Source organism: Lepidochelys olivacea, assembly GCF_965140295.1.
Source record: "Lepidochelys olivacea isolate rLepOli2 genome assembly, chromosome: 19".
Taxonomy (NCBI): Eukaryota; Metazoa; Chordata; order Testudines; family Cheloniidae; genus Lepidochelys; species Lepidochelys olivacea.
Window position 1 is genome coordinate 13,294,274 of NC_140429.1, and position 14,790 is coordinate 13,309,063.

At 51.5% G+C, this 14,790-nt stretch overlaps 1 protein-coding gene across 8 annotated transcripts in view; it reads left to right on the forward strand.

The window, feature by feature from the left end:
- PTPRU (protein tyrosine phosphatase receptor type U) overlaps positions 1-14,463 on the forward strand; it is a 324,255-nt gene extending 309,792 nt beyond the window's left edge. For 5 of the 8 annotated variants that reach the window (XM_084652205.1, XM_084652208.1, XM_084652211.1 and 2 more), the window contains 3 exons: positions 1,446-1,603; positions 4,124-4,259; positions 13,732-14,463. In XM_084652205.1, the coding sequence (XP_084508331.1) occupies positions 1,446-1,603; positions 4,124-4,259; positions 13,732-13,794 (357 nt within the window). In that variant the 3' untranslated portion in view covers positions 13,795-14,463. The remainder of the gene's footprint in view (positions 1-1,445; positions 1,604-4,123; positions 4,260-13,731) is intronic. The other 3 variants (XM_084652207.1, XM_084652210.1, XM_084652212.1) reach the window with 1 other exon arrangement.
- The last annotated feature ends 327 nt before the right edge of the window (positions 14,464-14,790 follow it).

The window sequence follows — 14,790 nt, forward strand, 5'->3', positions numbered from 1 at the left end:
TTGCCGGGTGCTGCTGTGTAGAGTGGGAGAGAGTGCGTGTGGCAATGCACTGTGTGAGGGTGTAGTTGTGTGTGCTGCTCCAGATAATGTTATGTCTAAAGTGTGTGTGAGAGGGGCACATGTAACTGTGAAGCTGAGCTAGGTATGGTATTGGCTGTGTATGATTGTGATGCTGCTCTGTGTGGTGTGTGTGATACTGGGACCCATGTGCGTGGGTATGCTTGTGAGGGGGGGTATATGTGTGTGAACGTGAAGCTGCTCACAGTGTGATAGGAGAATGAGAGTCAGTTCTTAGTGGGCTAAATTATCCTCTCCTGGCCGTTGGTGTAAATCCCGAAGTCAGTGGTGTTGTTTCAGCTTCACATCTGTGTAAGAGGGAGCAGAATTGGGCCCTGTGTGTACATCAGCAGGAGCAAAGCGAGCCCTGCGCACCGTGCGTTGATCTGATTTTGCCAAGCACTGTGCCGTCCTTTGGGAGGTAAACGTGAGATCAGCCTGTACTGCCGTATTGCAGGGCGCTGGGAGTCGGAATTCTCTGGCCCCACTGATTTTAGAATTAAGAGCAGGTGCCTGCTTCCATCCCACCTGGGTATCTAGGATCCTAGCCCGAGAGATCCAGTGCTGTTTGCTGGGAATCCAACAACCTGCCTTAGATTTCTCTCTCCCTTCCCTTTCACCCGCCCGCCTCAACTCCCCACACAGTTGTGGCTGAAAACAGCAATCCCAAATGGAGCGCTGGGCCTGGTGTTTCATTGCACAAGCCAGGCTTCATTCCCAGAATATTTTCATCTTCCGAGTCAGAACTGAGCCCCACATCCATGTGGCTAAAGCCCAGGCTTACTTAGCTTTGTGCATATAAATCCATCTTCTCCCAGAGCCTTCTAACTGCATTAGGTTGCAAAGCTAACTAGATTACTAGGGTATTAAAGAGCATTCTTACCATTCTCCGCCCCCTGGCTGGATGGCCTTGTTTCAAGAGGTTTGCAGTGAACAAAGCATGAATAAGTGTAGGTGCTCCCAGCCAAGTACACGGCAGGACTGAGGTGCATTATGTGGGGAGTCCAGGATGGGGCTAGCGGCGGGGCTACAGGTTAGGTTGAGGTGCATTGGCATTGCAGGGAGCCCAGGACAGGGATAGCAAGGGGTGGTACAGATTAGGTTGAGGTGCATTGTCAGAGCTGCATTTGTGTTTGGTGGGTTGTGACTGGAATGGCCAGGGCAGTGCAAATCAGGGTTGAGATACACTAGGAGAGGTGCTGGGGAGATGACTGAATAGCAAGAGATTCGGGAAGGGTGGGTAGATGGACACTTGCCTATGCGCTGCCCATGTGAAGCCTCCCTTCCACAAGCATTAACAAGTCCTGAGTCGCCCCTTGCCCCCACCAGACCCTCCAGCAGGACATCTAGGAGGGGGCCATACTCACACACTAATGGGCCTCTTCTAGTTGCAGGAAGGGCACCTGATGGTCCGGCATTTCCAGTACCTGAGGTGGTCAGCGTACAGGGACACGCCAGACTCCAAGAAGTCGTTCCTGCACCTGCTGGCCCAAGTGGAGAAGTGGCAGGAGGAGAGCGGCAATGGGAGGACAATCGTGCACTGCTTGTGAGTAGCCCCCAGAGAACAACAGCCTGCTCACCTGGGCTGGTGGCCAGCGGCTCCCGCCAGCCCACGTGCCCAAAGGGCTAGAGGGGAGCGACCCCCATCAGCCCACCAGCGCTTAGTGCTGCCCAAGGGCCCTCCTGGGCATGAAGTCTGTATTTAAGCAAGCCACCGTTGATGCAGTTCTGTGCACGTGCAGCGCCAAGCAGGGACCTGGCAGCTGCCATCTTGGATTTCCTCTGATCCCTGTGGTGAGTTTTGAGGCATTTAAAAACACTTGCCCAAAGCTCTGACCTCACTGGGCTAGGAGCTCAGCTGGTGGAAATCGGTGTCAATCCGTTGAGCTCAGTGGACACCAGCTGAGGTCCAGGCCCGCTGCACCCAGAGTGGAAGCTGCTCCCGTCACTGTGGGGTTGAGCAGCAATCCCAGCTGCTGCGCAGGGTCCCGGGAGCCTGCCGGGCTTTTCAGGAGAAGGGGATGCAGGCAGCAGCTGAGTGATTGCAGTGATGTGCTCTCCAGCAGGGCTGGTTACTGAGCTCGCACTCTATGAGTGCTCTCAACCGTCCTCCATCCATTTGCACGCACACAGACACTGGGCATAATGAGTTTTCAAATCGACAGGGACAGCAGGCAAGCTTTTAATCAAAAATTAATTACAACCTCATCCGTCTTCATTAACCTAAGTATAATTTGAGAGCGTCCTTTGTAAAATACGGCTCTCCGCCCCCTCAGAGCTCTGAGGAGATGAAGACCGGGAGGTAAGAGAGGGAGCAAGGCAAGGAGGAGGGTGTGGAGGCTCATAAATCAGAGGCCGGTGTCTCTGGCAAGGCTGATGCGTTTGCAGGGGGAGGAAGGGTGTACCCAGTAGCTTTTGGCGCTAAGCAGAACGATGGGACGTGAGCGATACACTTGGTTCTGAGGGCAGCCGCTACCCCAAATAGACATCACAGATAAAGCGGGGGAAGAACAGGATCATCCACCCCATTTTACACAGGGGGACCGGAGACATGGAGAGAGAAAGGAACATGCCCCAGTTACATAGGAAGTTGTGGCAGAGCCAGAAATTGAACCCAGTGCTCTGAGTCCAGCCCGATGAGCTGCAAGACCCCAGCCGTTCTCGTTGTAGTGCCTCTGACGAGTCTTGGTGTGTGGGGCCACAGCCTTGGAATGGTTGGAACGGGGCCACAGCCTTGGAATGGTTGGAACGGGGCCACAGCGGGCCTGGTTGTCCCCCCACATTTGAACCAGTTTGCTCAGTTCGGAGTTAGAAGAATGTCATTATCACAGTGGGGCGGTGTCAGGTCACAGCTTTGCTTTGTGAGAGGTTCAGTCAGGCCCGACCTGGCAGAGGGAAAACCAAGACCACCATCCATGAGTTCTAGGGAGCAGGCCCAGCCAGGAAACGCGCAGTGTGAACAGCTCCTGGAAGAAACCACCCTCAAATTCATTCCGATATGCCAGAGACAGCAAAGTGAGGTCCCTCGTCTCAATGAGAGGCTCCTACCACAGATCCCAGGGGTCTCCCACTGCTAACCCCCTGCCAGAATGAAAATTCCTAGCCCTTGTCTTCCATCTGAGTCAGGTTCTGATCATGACGATACTTGGCCTCGCTCACCAGAGCTACTTAACTTCCTTAACAGGCCCATGGCAGGGAGAACAGGAGGATGATGAGGCAGGATGGTCCATGGTTATAGTGCTGGCCTGGGTTCAACTCCCTGCTATACCCCAGACTTGGTAAAGTCACTTAGTCTCTGTGCCTCCGTTTCCCATCCCCTGGGGATAACAGCACCATCCTACCTCATAGGAGGCATCCTGAGGATTCAGACATTAAAGATTATGAGGGGCTCAGACACTGTGGTAATTTGGAAACAAGGTCAGCAGGCCTGAAGGAAGGTTCATGCCTCTGAAGTTGCCAGGACCACTCTTCATACCTTTTATTAAACTAGCTACAACCCTGGCTACCCACCAGCCCTCTGGTACAGGAGCCTATTGCATCGTTTGGTCCGTAGCTCAGCAATTTCATCCTTTGGAGTTCCGGGGTGTCCGGCCGGTCCTGGCGACGTGTGGCTCTAATGAATCCGTTTGCTCCCTGACTTGCTTCTCCAACTCTTCACTCGGACAGTAGCTCGTCTTTTATTACTGAAAAGGGGAAGGTATTATCTGCTGCAGCAAGTGCTGGTGCACACCTGGGTGCCTGCAACTAGTCACCCTGAATGGACCTGGCCTGATTTTCAGAGGGATTGCATGCTGGCAGCTCTCGCTGCGATCTGAATATCAAGCCACTTCTCAAGGCCCCCAAGTTGAAAGCACTGGCATTTGCCTCTCCATGCCCCACTTCCTACCTCCCAGTATCACGGAGCTTAATTCACTAAAGCAGATCATCAGGAGAAAGGCACCAGAGAAAGGGGCCAGCCATTGCAGCTGGTTTGCTGTTTAGTGAGGCTGTTCTTGGGGCAACTACTCTGTGGGTCTCCTTGTGCGCTGGCTCTCCACTGACTGACTCCGTGTATGTCTCCCTCTAGGAATGGGGGTGGTCGGAGCGGCACATTCTGTGCCTCTACCATGATCCTGGAGATGATCAAGTGTCACAACTTGGTGGATGTTTTCTATGCTGCAAAGACCCTCCGCAACTACAAGCCAAATATGGTCGAGACCTTGGTAAGTGCTGAACGACGCCCCCCACATCTCCTGTCCCTTCTGCCTGCCTCCCGCTTGACCTGCTGCTGTGTATCAGAAAGTCCTGCTGTGTGTCAAGGCACACTGGGACCCAGTTAATCCAGCCTGGACCAGGGAGCCAGGAGGCACAAACACCAAGCCAGCGTGGATGTATTTGTCTCAGCCTGGCACCTCTTTCCCCTGCCCCAGCCACTTGCTGAACGTGACTTGGGTGCGTCCCAGAGTCTGAGGCAATGACCTCGTAGTATCATTGCTGGGCTCGTCCCCTGAATAACAAAGGGGTGGTGGTTTGTAGTTAATTCACTAGGTATGATTCCAGCTGTTCCTGCGGGTTAGGAGCAGTAGGGGTCCTGGCTGAGGAGCAAAGTGGGGCAGCCCTGTGGAGCATTTTCTGGTCTCAGGCTCCCTGCCAAGCCCCGTGGTCCGCTGGTCTCCTTGTTCTGATGGCATTTGCCTGTTGCGCACACTGTCAGATGGACACCATGTGCAACTGGTGGTTTCAGCAGAGTTTCCCCATGGGTTAGTTTATACCCTAAACTCAGGGAGTGCAGATCTACGTGAACGGAGACTGGAGAATGAGCTGGGAGGCCCCTAGGGCTGAGCCTGCTGCGTCTGGCACTGCTCTGCGTTGGAGTTGCCATACCAGAGCAGACCTGTCACCCACCCAGTGTGGCGACCTGATCCTCACAGTGGGGCCAGTGGTGACTGCACCCCTCCACCCTGCTCCCACGCCATTGTGCGCAGGATGATGGTGATTAACAAGGACGTCGTCCCACATGATCCCACCTGCAGTGCTCCAATGAGAGCCACACCCATGAAGGCCTTGCTGTGACAGATCCACATAGGACACTGGGGCTCAGTTCTCTGCCCACCCGTCTCCTGGGCGGGATACGAGGGACTCCTCTACACTTCAGTGGGAAGAGTCACTCACATCCTGCCAGGGACAACAGGGCCTGCAGTGGGTTGCGTTTGCCTGTGGTGGCCTTGCCTTTTCTATCTCCAAGCACCAGAACCCATTGCGTACACACCACATGCTAAAGACAACCTAACTACTCCTGTGTAGGAACAAAAGAAATCCTAACAATGATTTAGGCCCATTACTAGATGGAGATGGTAAAACTGTTAATCATGATGCAGAAAAGGCAGATGTGTTCAGTAAATATTTCTGTTCTGTATTCAGAAAGAAGCATGTTGATGTGTTTTTGGCACATGAAAATGATGTCTCGGGGAGGAGAATGATTTCCAGTCCATTGGTAACCAAGAAGGATGTTGAAAGACATCTGCTAGGGATAAACATTTTTAAAGAAGCAGGCTTGGATAACTTTCACCCAAGAGTCCTAAAAGAGTTGGATCAGGAGATATCTGATGTTAATTTTAAATAAGTCTGGGAATACCGGGGAAGCTCCAGAAACCTGGAAGAGTGCTAATGTGCCAATATTCAAAACGAGCAAATGGAATGACCCGGATAGCTGTAGACTGACTAGCTTGACATCAGTCCCAGGCAAAATAATGGAAAAATTGATACGGGATTCAGTTAATAAAGAATTAAAGGAGAGGAATATAATTAATACCAGCCAATATGGTTTTATGGAAAATAGGTCTTGGTTTCATTCTTTGAGGTGATTATGAGTTTGATTGATGAAGGTAACTGCATAGATGTAATGTACTTAGACTCTTATATGGCCTTTGACTTACTCTAGAATCATAGAATATCAGGGTTGGAAGGGACCTCAGGAGGTCATCTAGTCTAACCGCCTGCTCAAAGTAGGACCAATCTCCAATTTTTGCCCCAGATCCCTAAATGGCCCCCTCAAGGATTGAACTCACAACCCTGGGTTTAACAGGCCAATGCTCAAACCACTGAGGTAGCCCTCCCCCCACATTGATGTTCTGATTGAAAAATTAGCACTATCCAATGTCAATAAAGCATATGTTAAATGGAGTAAGAACTGGCTAATTGACAGATCTCAAGACGTAGCTGTCAGTGGGGAGTGATCAAGCGAAATCACTGCTGATAAAATTTGCGGATGATGCAAAGATAAGCAGAGCAATAAGCAAAGTTGAGGACAGGCAGTCCTACAGAGCGATCTGAATTGCTTGGTAAACTGGGCCTGTTCAAACAAAATGTGTTTTAATTCAGCCAGATGTAAAGTTGGCCATCTGGAACAAGGAACGCCAGCTGCACCTACAGAATGGGTGGCTGTATCCGAAAAGCAGTGACTGCAAAGGGTTGAGGGGGTCATAAGTAACTCACCGTGAGCTCTCAGTGCAATGCTGTGGCAAAAAAGGCTGATGCGATCCTTGGACGTGTAGGAGTAGGGCAGTGATTTTATATCTGCACATGGCATTGGCAACTCCGATGCTGGAAACTGCATACATTTCTAGTGTCCACAGTTTTAAAAGGGTGTGGAAAATTTGAAGGGGGGAGTGCAAAAAAGAGCCACCAAAATGATTTGAGGTCTGGAAAAATGCCTGACAGTGAGAGCTCAACCTGTTTAGTTTATCAAAGAGAAGATTGAGAGGGGACTTTACCGCATATCAGGACCTTCTCAGGGAGCAAATACCAATATTACAGGGCTCGTTAATCTAGCCGAGAAGGGCAGAACAAGAACCAATGGGTGGAAACTGAAGCCAGACAAATTCCATTTAGAAGTAAGGTACAATTTTTTTAACAGTGAGGGTGATCAACCACTGGCACAGACTCCCAAAGGAAGTGGTGGATTCTCCATCGTTTGATGTCTGCAAATCAAGACCCGATGCCTTTCTGGAAGATGCTTTAGCCAAACCCAAGTGATTGGGCTCAACGCAGGGGTAGATGGGTGAAATGGAGTGGCCTTTTCAATACAGGAGGTCAGACTAGATGTTCTTATGGTCCCTTCTGGCCTTCAACCCTAAGAACTTTGTTGTTGGCATTGGGCTACAACTCACACAACAACCAGGCTTCACCATAGCTCTTCCCCTCTCCAGCCTGACCATTGGTCTCTTTCCAGATCTCTCCTGTGCCCTTTGTGGATCCTTTTTTTCTGCCAGTCTGTGGTGTGGCTGGGCGGCAGGCAGAGGCCTCCCTTCTGCCGTCCAGTCCTCAGCAGACATTGCTGAGAGTGCCGTGTGACCTGAGCAGGCTGGGTGAAGGTGGGGTGGAGTAAGACGAGCAGCACGTGGCCATGGGGTTTTGTGCCCTTGACATCCATATCCCACTGTCTGGGCTCTCATACAAAGCCATGCAGGATGTATTACCCTGGGAGGTGGTGCAGGTATGTACCACATACACACCTGGGGCCTTTCCCCTGCTGGAATCCTTAGCTCCGAATTCTGTGACGGGGATCAGCTTGGTGGGTTTAAAGCTGCTCTAAGGAGGGCACTGGTGGTTTCGGTGTGACTGGCTGTAGGTTAGGAGGGGAACACTTCACAGAGCACATCCCTGTGGGCCCTAGTGGGCGGGCGAGGTGGCAAAGCATCTCTGCGCATTGCCCCTGCCCTCAGCACCAACTCCGCAGTTCCCATTGGCCGGGAACTATGGCCAATGGGAGCTTTGGGGGTGGTGCCTGCAAGGAGAGGCAGTGCGCGGAACCCCCTGTCCTCCCCAGGGGCCATAGGTATGTGCCGGCCATTTTTGGGAGCAGCGCGGGGCCAGGGCAGACAGGGAGTCTGCCTTAGCCCCACTGCACCGTCAACCAGGAGCCACCCGAGGTAAGCACCTCCTGGCCAGAGCCCTCACTCCTTTCCACACCCCAACCCTCTGCCCCAGTCCTGAGCCCCATCCCACAGCCAGCACCCCAAACCCCCTCCTGCACCCCAATCCCCTGCCCCAGCCCTGAGTCCCCTCCTGCACCCAAACTCCCTCCCAGAGCCCGCACCCCCTCCTACACCCCAACCCCCAGCCCAGAGCCCCCTCGTGCACCCCAACCCCCTTCCCCAGGCTCAGCCCCCACCCATACTCCAAAGCCCGCACCCTAACCCCCTGCCCCAGCCCAGTGAAAGCAAGTGAGGGTGGGGGAGAGTGAGTGATGGAAGGAGGGGAAATGGAGTGACCGGGGTGGGGCCTCGGAGAAGGTGCAGGGATGGGTCCTTGGTGCAGGGGCGGGGCAAGGGTGTTTGGGTTTGTGTGATTAGACAGTTGGCAACCTTAGCAACCAGAGATGTGGCTTTGGCCCATGTAGACATACCCGAGCTAGCTCCAGTCACAACAGCAGTGAAGCTGCGGCCGTGGGGGTTAGCCACTCCAGTACGTATCCAGGGTCCCAGGCAGACTTGTCCAGGTCCCGTGCTGCTGCAGCCTCACTGCTGTTATTGGCACTAGCCAGCTCCAAGACGGCTTGGGTGTGTCTACACGGGCTGTGGCCACACCTCTGGCCACAGCAGAGTAGACACCCTTGAGCTAGCACTCGGCCATGATTTGCTTGTCTCTAGCCAGTCCCCTCAGTTTCTCACCTTCACCGTACCCGGTTCACTACAGAGTAAAGAGCAGCCAAGGTAAGTCTTGTCCTCCACAACAACTGCATTCTTGGAGGTTTTCTTTGGCCCTGTTGAATTGCAGGCCATTGGTCCAGTTTTAAGCAAGAGAGTCCTGTTTTTAAATGGTTTGCCCTTGTCTGGTACTGTTATAAAACCAGATGTGTGTTTGTTCAGTGTTAGACATGGAGGATGCCATTTTGAAGAGTGCATTGCATGCCCCACCAGCGTGACCTTGCTGCAAGGGTCGAAAAGGGTACTGACCGGGCCATTAAAAGTCCGGTCAGCGGGGGCCCAGGACTAAGGCAGGCTCCTTACCTGTCCTAGCTCCGTGTGGTTCTCGGAAGCGGCCGCCAGGTCCCTGTGGCCCCTAGATGCATGGGTGGCCAGGGAGGCTCCATGCCCTGCCCCCGCCCTGAGGGCCAGCTCCGCAGCTGTCATTGGCCGGGAACCTGCGGGCGCGAGGGCAGCACGCGGAGCCTCCCTGGCCACCCATGCGCCTAGGGTCTGCAGGGACTTGGGAGCTGCGGTAAGTGCCACCAGGACCCCGCACCCCCTCCCACACCCCAACCTCCTGCCCCAGCCCAGAGCCCCCTCCTGCACCCCAGATCCCTCATCCCGGGCCCCACCCCAGAGCCCGCACCCCCAGCCTGGAGCCCCTCCCACACCCAAACTCCCTCCCAGAGCCTGCACCCCCCCACACACCCCAACCCCCTGCCCCAGCCCAGAGCCCCCTCCTGCACCCCAGATCCCTCATCCCTGGCCCCAGCCCAGAGCCCACAGCCCCAGCCAGAACCGCACCCCCTCCAAACCCTCGGCCCCAGCCCGGAGCCCCCTCCTGCATCCTAAACCCCTCATCCCCAGCCCCACCCAGAGCCTGCACCCCCAGCTGGAGTCCTCACCCCCCGCCTCACCCCAACCCCCTACCCCAGCCAGAGCCCTCTCCCACACCCCAAACCCCTCATCCCCGGCCTTACCCCCCTCCTGCACCCCAATCCCCTGCCCCAGCCTGGTGAAAGTGAGTGAGGATGGGGGAAATTGAGCGAGCAGGGGCAGGGCCTCAGGGAAGGGGTGTTCGGTTTTGTGCCATTAGACAGTTGCCAACCTACCTACAGCTGGTTGGGGTGAGAGCTACATAGGGGTCAAGCTGGGGGTTTTATCACTTTGTGAGAGGAATCCAAGTGGTTCGTTGTGTTTTTCAAAGCAAGGTGGCTAGCGTGTTTGCATTGCCTGGATTATAAAATCCCTTGCTTTAAAACTGAAATGGCTTTGGGAGGGATGTGCTTTGCATTAGGAATTAAACCATGATTGGGCGGGGGGAGAATAAGTAATAAAAAGGTGCAGTTGACAGGCATGAAGTCGTCAAGCCCATTGGGCTAAATTGCAAAGGTATTACCAAAAAGCAGCATTTCGGATCAGAACACAATCTTTTCCCAGCCTTAAATGAACCTGAAATGTCTACTCCAGGAAACTGAATCTCATGGAGCCACTGTGGGCCAGATCTCCCACTGGGGTAAATGGGGGTAGCCTCTCTGAAGTCAGGGGGTCTGCTCCACTTCAGACCAGCTGCGGATCCTGGTGGGCTTTTCCCCCCCCCCCCCGCTGGCTGCCTGTGGGGGTTTATTTTTACATTATTATAAAAGGAAACAATCCCTTTCCTTAATCCAAAAGCATTCTGTGGTTTTAATCTCTGTGGCTGCCTCCTCTCTTTGATTTCCTTCCCCTAGACCCCCCTCCCTCTCAAGGAGGGAGGAATAGCTCAGTGGTTTGAGCATTGGCCTGCTAAACCCAGGGTTGTGAGTTCAATCCTTGAGGGGGCCATTTAGGGATTTGGGCCAAAAATTGGGGGTTGGTCCTGCTTTGAGCAGGGGGTTGGACTAGATGACCTCCTGAGGTTCCTTCCAACCCTGAAAGTCTATGATTCTAAGACCCCCCCATACCTGGGCCAGCCTAGTGGTACCCACCCCTCCACACGGCTAATTTAATTCTTTTTGTAGGCCCACTGATGCTTCCCATAGAGCTCACTGGTGGATTCTGCTTTAGAAGCACTTAGCACTCTCACATAAAGAAAAGGAGGACTTGTGGCACCTTAGAGACTAACCAATTTATTTGAGCATGAGCTTTCGTGAGCTACAGCTCACTTCATCTGATGCATACCGTGGAAACTGCAGCAGACTTTATATACATACAGAGATCATAAAACAATACCTCCTCCCACCCCACTGTCCTGCTGGTAATAGCTTATCTAAAGTGATCATCAGGTGGGCCATTTCCAGCACAAATCCAGGTTTTCTCACCCTCCACCCCCCCACACACAAACTCACTCTCCTGCTGGTAATAGCCCATCCAAAGTGACAACTCTCTACACAATGTGCATGATAATCAAGGTGGGCCATTTCCTGCACAAATCCAGATTCTCTCACCCCCCTCCAAAAAACACACACACAAACTCACTCTCCTACTGGTAATAGCTCATCCAAAGATAGATAGATAGATTTCCTGTGCATGGGATTTTGTGCCCCCTCCTGTCTTTGTGTTTGCAAAGGAAATTGCATGCAAACAGGATCCTCGTTGCTCTGAGAGCATCCTGAGGCTCATCCCCCTCCCGAAGTCACAGCTATCATCTGCTTGTGATGTATTGCGTCCAGTTTTGGTCCCCCCACTACAGAAGGGATGTGGACAAATTGGAGAGAGTCCAGCGGAGGGCAACAAAAAGTATTAGGGGGCCGGGATATATGACTTACGAGGAGAGACTGAGGGAACTGGGGTTATTTAGTCTGCAGAAGAGAAGAGTGAGAGGGGATTTGATAGCAGCCTTCAAATACCTGAAGGGGGGCTCCAAAGAGGATGGAGCTCGGCTGTTCTCAGTGGTGGCAGATGACAGAACAAGAGTAATGGTCTCAAGTTGCAGTGGGGGAGGTTTAGGTTGGATATTAGGAAAAACTATTTCACTAGGAGGGTGGTGAAGCACTGGAATGGGTTACCTAGGGAGGTGGTGGAATCTCCGTCCTTAGAGGTTTTTAAGGCCCAGCTTGACAAAGCCCTGGCTGGGATGATTTAGTTGGGGTTGGTCCTGTTTTGAGCAGGGGGTTGGACTAGATGACCTCCTGAGGTCCCTTCCAACCCTGATACTCTATGATTCTATGATTCAAGCTCTGACGCCCTCTGATTGAGTGATGAGTCCCTAATGGGGTTGGGAACCAGAGAAGTCGATGGACACATGCTCTGCTAGCGGAAAAAGGGCTCGTTCTGTTAAAGGCACCAGGGCTGCTCTATCGCCATGGGTTGATGCCTTACTTGGCGCATTCATGCACGACCGTGCTCTTAGAGTGCAAGATGTCCAGGGCAGAATGATACTTGTAAACTTTAGGGCCTAGCTAAATAAATATATACAAATCCTCCCATTCAGAGGAACTCATTATTTTTAGCCCTTCCTCTAATGGGAAAATAAGATCCTGTATATCTTCTAAATATAGAAAAATCAATGCACAGGGTAGCAATTCTAGCCAGGGGAAATTTTCACACAGGACCTAAGTCGTGGCCACAAAATATATGCAGACAAGGGTACTTTAATTGCTCCCACTAAACCCAGACTGGTGCAGGCAACAATTAACTGTACCTGTACCAAGGGAGCTGTAATGACTCAGCTGTGCTCACGGTGCAGGCATCCAAGCCATTGCACTGAGAGGAAGGTTGTAAGTCTTTGCTGTAGGGAGCAGTTTGTTTCAGGCTCACTTCCTTGAATGTGAACGGTAAGACTCCCCAACGCCAGTTTTCCAGGATCGGGCCCTTAAGCTGCCTTAGTGGGGCTTATATATGCACCCATCCGTTGGCACATGCAGTCACCTGCTTTGTACATGGAAGGGTGTGCTCAGATGTGTAGGAGATGCAGCAGAGACCCCCGCGCCTGGCTGACCTAGTGTCTCGTCCTGTCTCAGGTGGGGGCTGCCATTGACACTAATGAGAAACCAATTCCATGTGGCAACATGGCCCCCCCACAATTGGCATTAATTGGCTCCCTTGTTGGCAGTCTTGGTGGGGAGGCTGAGAAATGAATGGACTGAGGAGACTGAATTCGCCTTTCTTCCCTAGATATAGGTCTTCTGAGTCAGGGTTAAGCTGCATTGATCAGATTATTTGTAGGATGCTTGTGCTTCCATTGCCCAGGCTGGATAATCCAGGACCTTAGTCCCCAGGTCTGTCCCCAGGCACCTTTTACCAGTTTCAAATGCATTTATTTTTTCATGAACAGGTAATGTTCAGGGGGGCTGGAACAATTTCTATAGTGGGGTGCTGAGAAGCTTGAACCAAACTGTAACCCCTGTATATGATGGAAACCCCTTCAAGCCAGAGGGTGCAGAAGCACCCCCAGCACCCCTAGGTCCAGCACCTATAGTAATGTTACGAGAGTGTTCCCCAAAAGCACTATCTAGATCTATGTAGGTAGGTAGTTCATAGCTGAGAGCGCACAGCATACGCAGAGCTGGTTGGAAAGGCTCGGAAGGAATGTTTTCCCATTGGAAAATACCAGTTTTGTCAAACATGAAATGTTTTGTGGAAATGTGTCACCAATGATGAACATTCTTTGGGGAAGAAAAATGGAAAAAAGCATTTCTATAAGGTTGAAGTATCACGTTTGAACCTATTGAAAACAGAACATTTTGATTCTCCATTTTGAATTGACCTTTCATTTAATTTTTTAAGTAATATAATAGAATTAATTAATGGGGAAAAGTCAAAATTGGAACAGAAGATTTCGATAGACCTGAAGCATTTTTTTCCCCAAAATTTCATTTTGCAGGAAATTTAGAAATTTCTTGTTTTCCTTCTATTTTGGAGCCACAGAAATTTCAAAATTGTGAAACTGCAAAGTCTGGTTCCTGCTCTGCTCTATTCATAGGCTTCTAAGACCAATAAAACCTCTTGCGCAGTACAAGTGGCTTATGCTGGGCAGCTCTTTACTTCAGCTCTTCACGCATTTCTTTTTTTCTTCTTCTTAAAGGAGCAGTATCATTTCTGCTACGACATAGCACTGGAATACCTGGAATCACTGGAGACAAGATAGCATCGTGCCCGGAAGATGGAAAGCAAATGTCTGTTTAGGGTTCACGCCAAACATGCATTTTGCACTCAGACTTTGAGCTAGTGCAACTGGCGAGAGGGGGAAAAATAATAATGGTCAGAATCAAAAAAATACAATAATGAAAAACAAAAGGCAGAACGTGGGGCAATGTCGGCCATGTTAGATCTTCATCCTCCTGCTCTCCATCTCCCAGGCCCTCTTTCCACTCACATCAGGAGACAGAGCTTATACAGGTTGGTTGCCAGCACTTGCTCCATTACCACAGTGATGCCTCCATGACAGCCAGGACTGTGAAACATACAAGGGCGAGCAAGGGGACTTCACCCGTGGACACCTGTGGACACATTCAACGCACAGAGCAGATCAAGGCGAAAGAAGAGGCAAAGTGGGAAGGGAAAAAAGAGTAATTCCAGCCTGTTTCTCAGTGATGGTTACAAAGGATTTATGGAAACAACCGTAGTTGGGTTTTTTTAATTTTATTTTAAGTCTAAGCAGCTTTTCAGAGGCACCCAGAAGGTCATCTGCAGGCTTTAGCCTCTGTGGAGACACAAGCCACGTTGGAGTGAAGACACTAAAGCGAGTTGTGTCATTTCCTGTCTCCGTTGTAATCATGAGTTTGATGTTTGCTAATGGATGCCAACTTCCTGAGTGTCCTATTTTATTTGTGTGTGTTCCCAGAGCAGATGTGGGAATGGGGGAATCCAGGTTGGGTAACATTTTGCAGGGGCATAACGGCTGCTCCTGTCCAGTGTTCACACCCAGCCTAAGCTATCCTGCCAAGGTTTTCTGAAGTGGCCAAGTGATTTTGAGTGCCTCAGTCTTTTTGGGTGCCCACAACAAGGTACGTTAAAGGCATCTGATTTTCAGAGGGCTAGTTCTCAGCCCTTCCCGGAAATCCGGTCCTTTCAAGGTGTCGCAAACTGGCTGCCCAAAAGTTGAGATGACTATAATCACCTGGTCATCTTGGCCTTCTGTGTG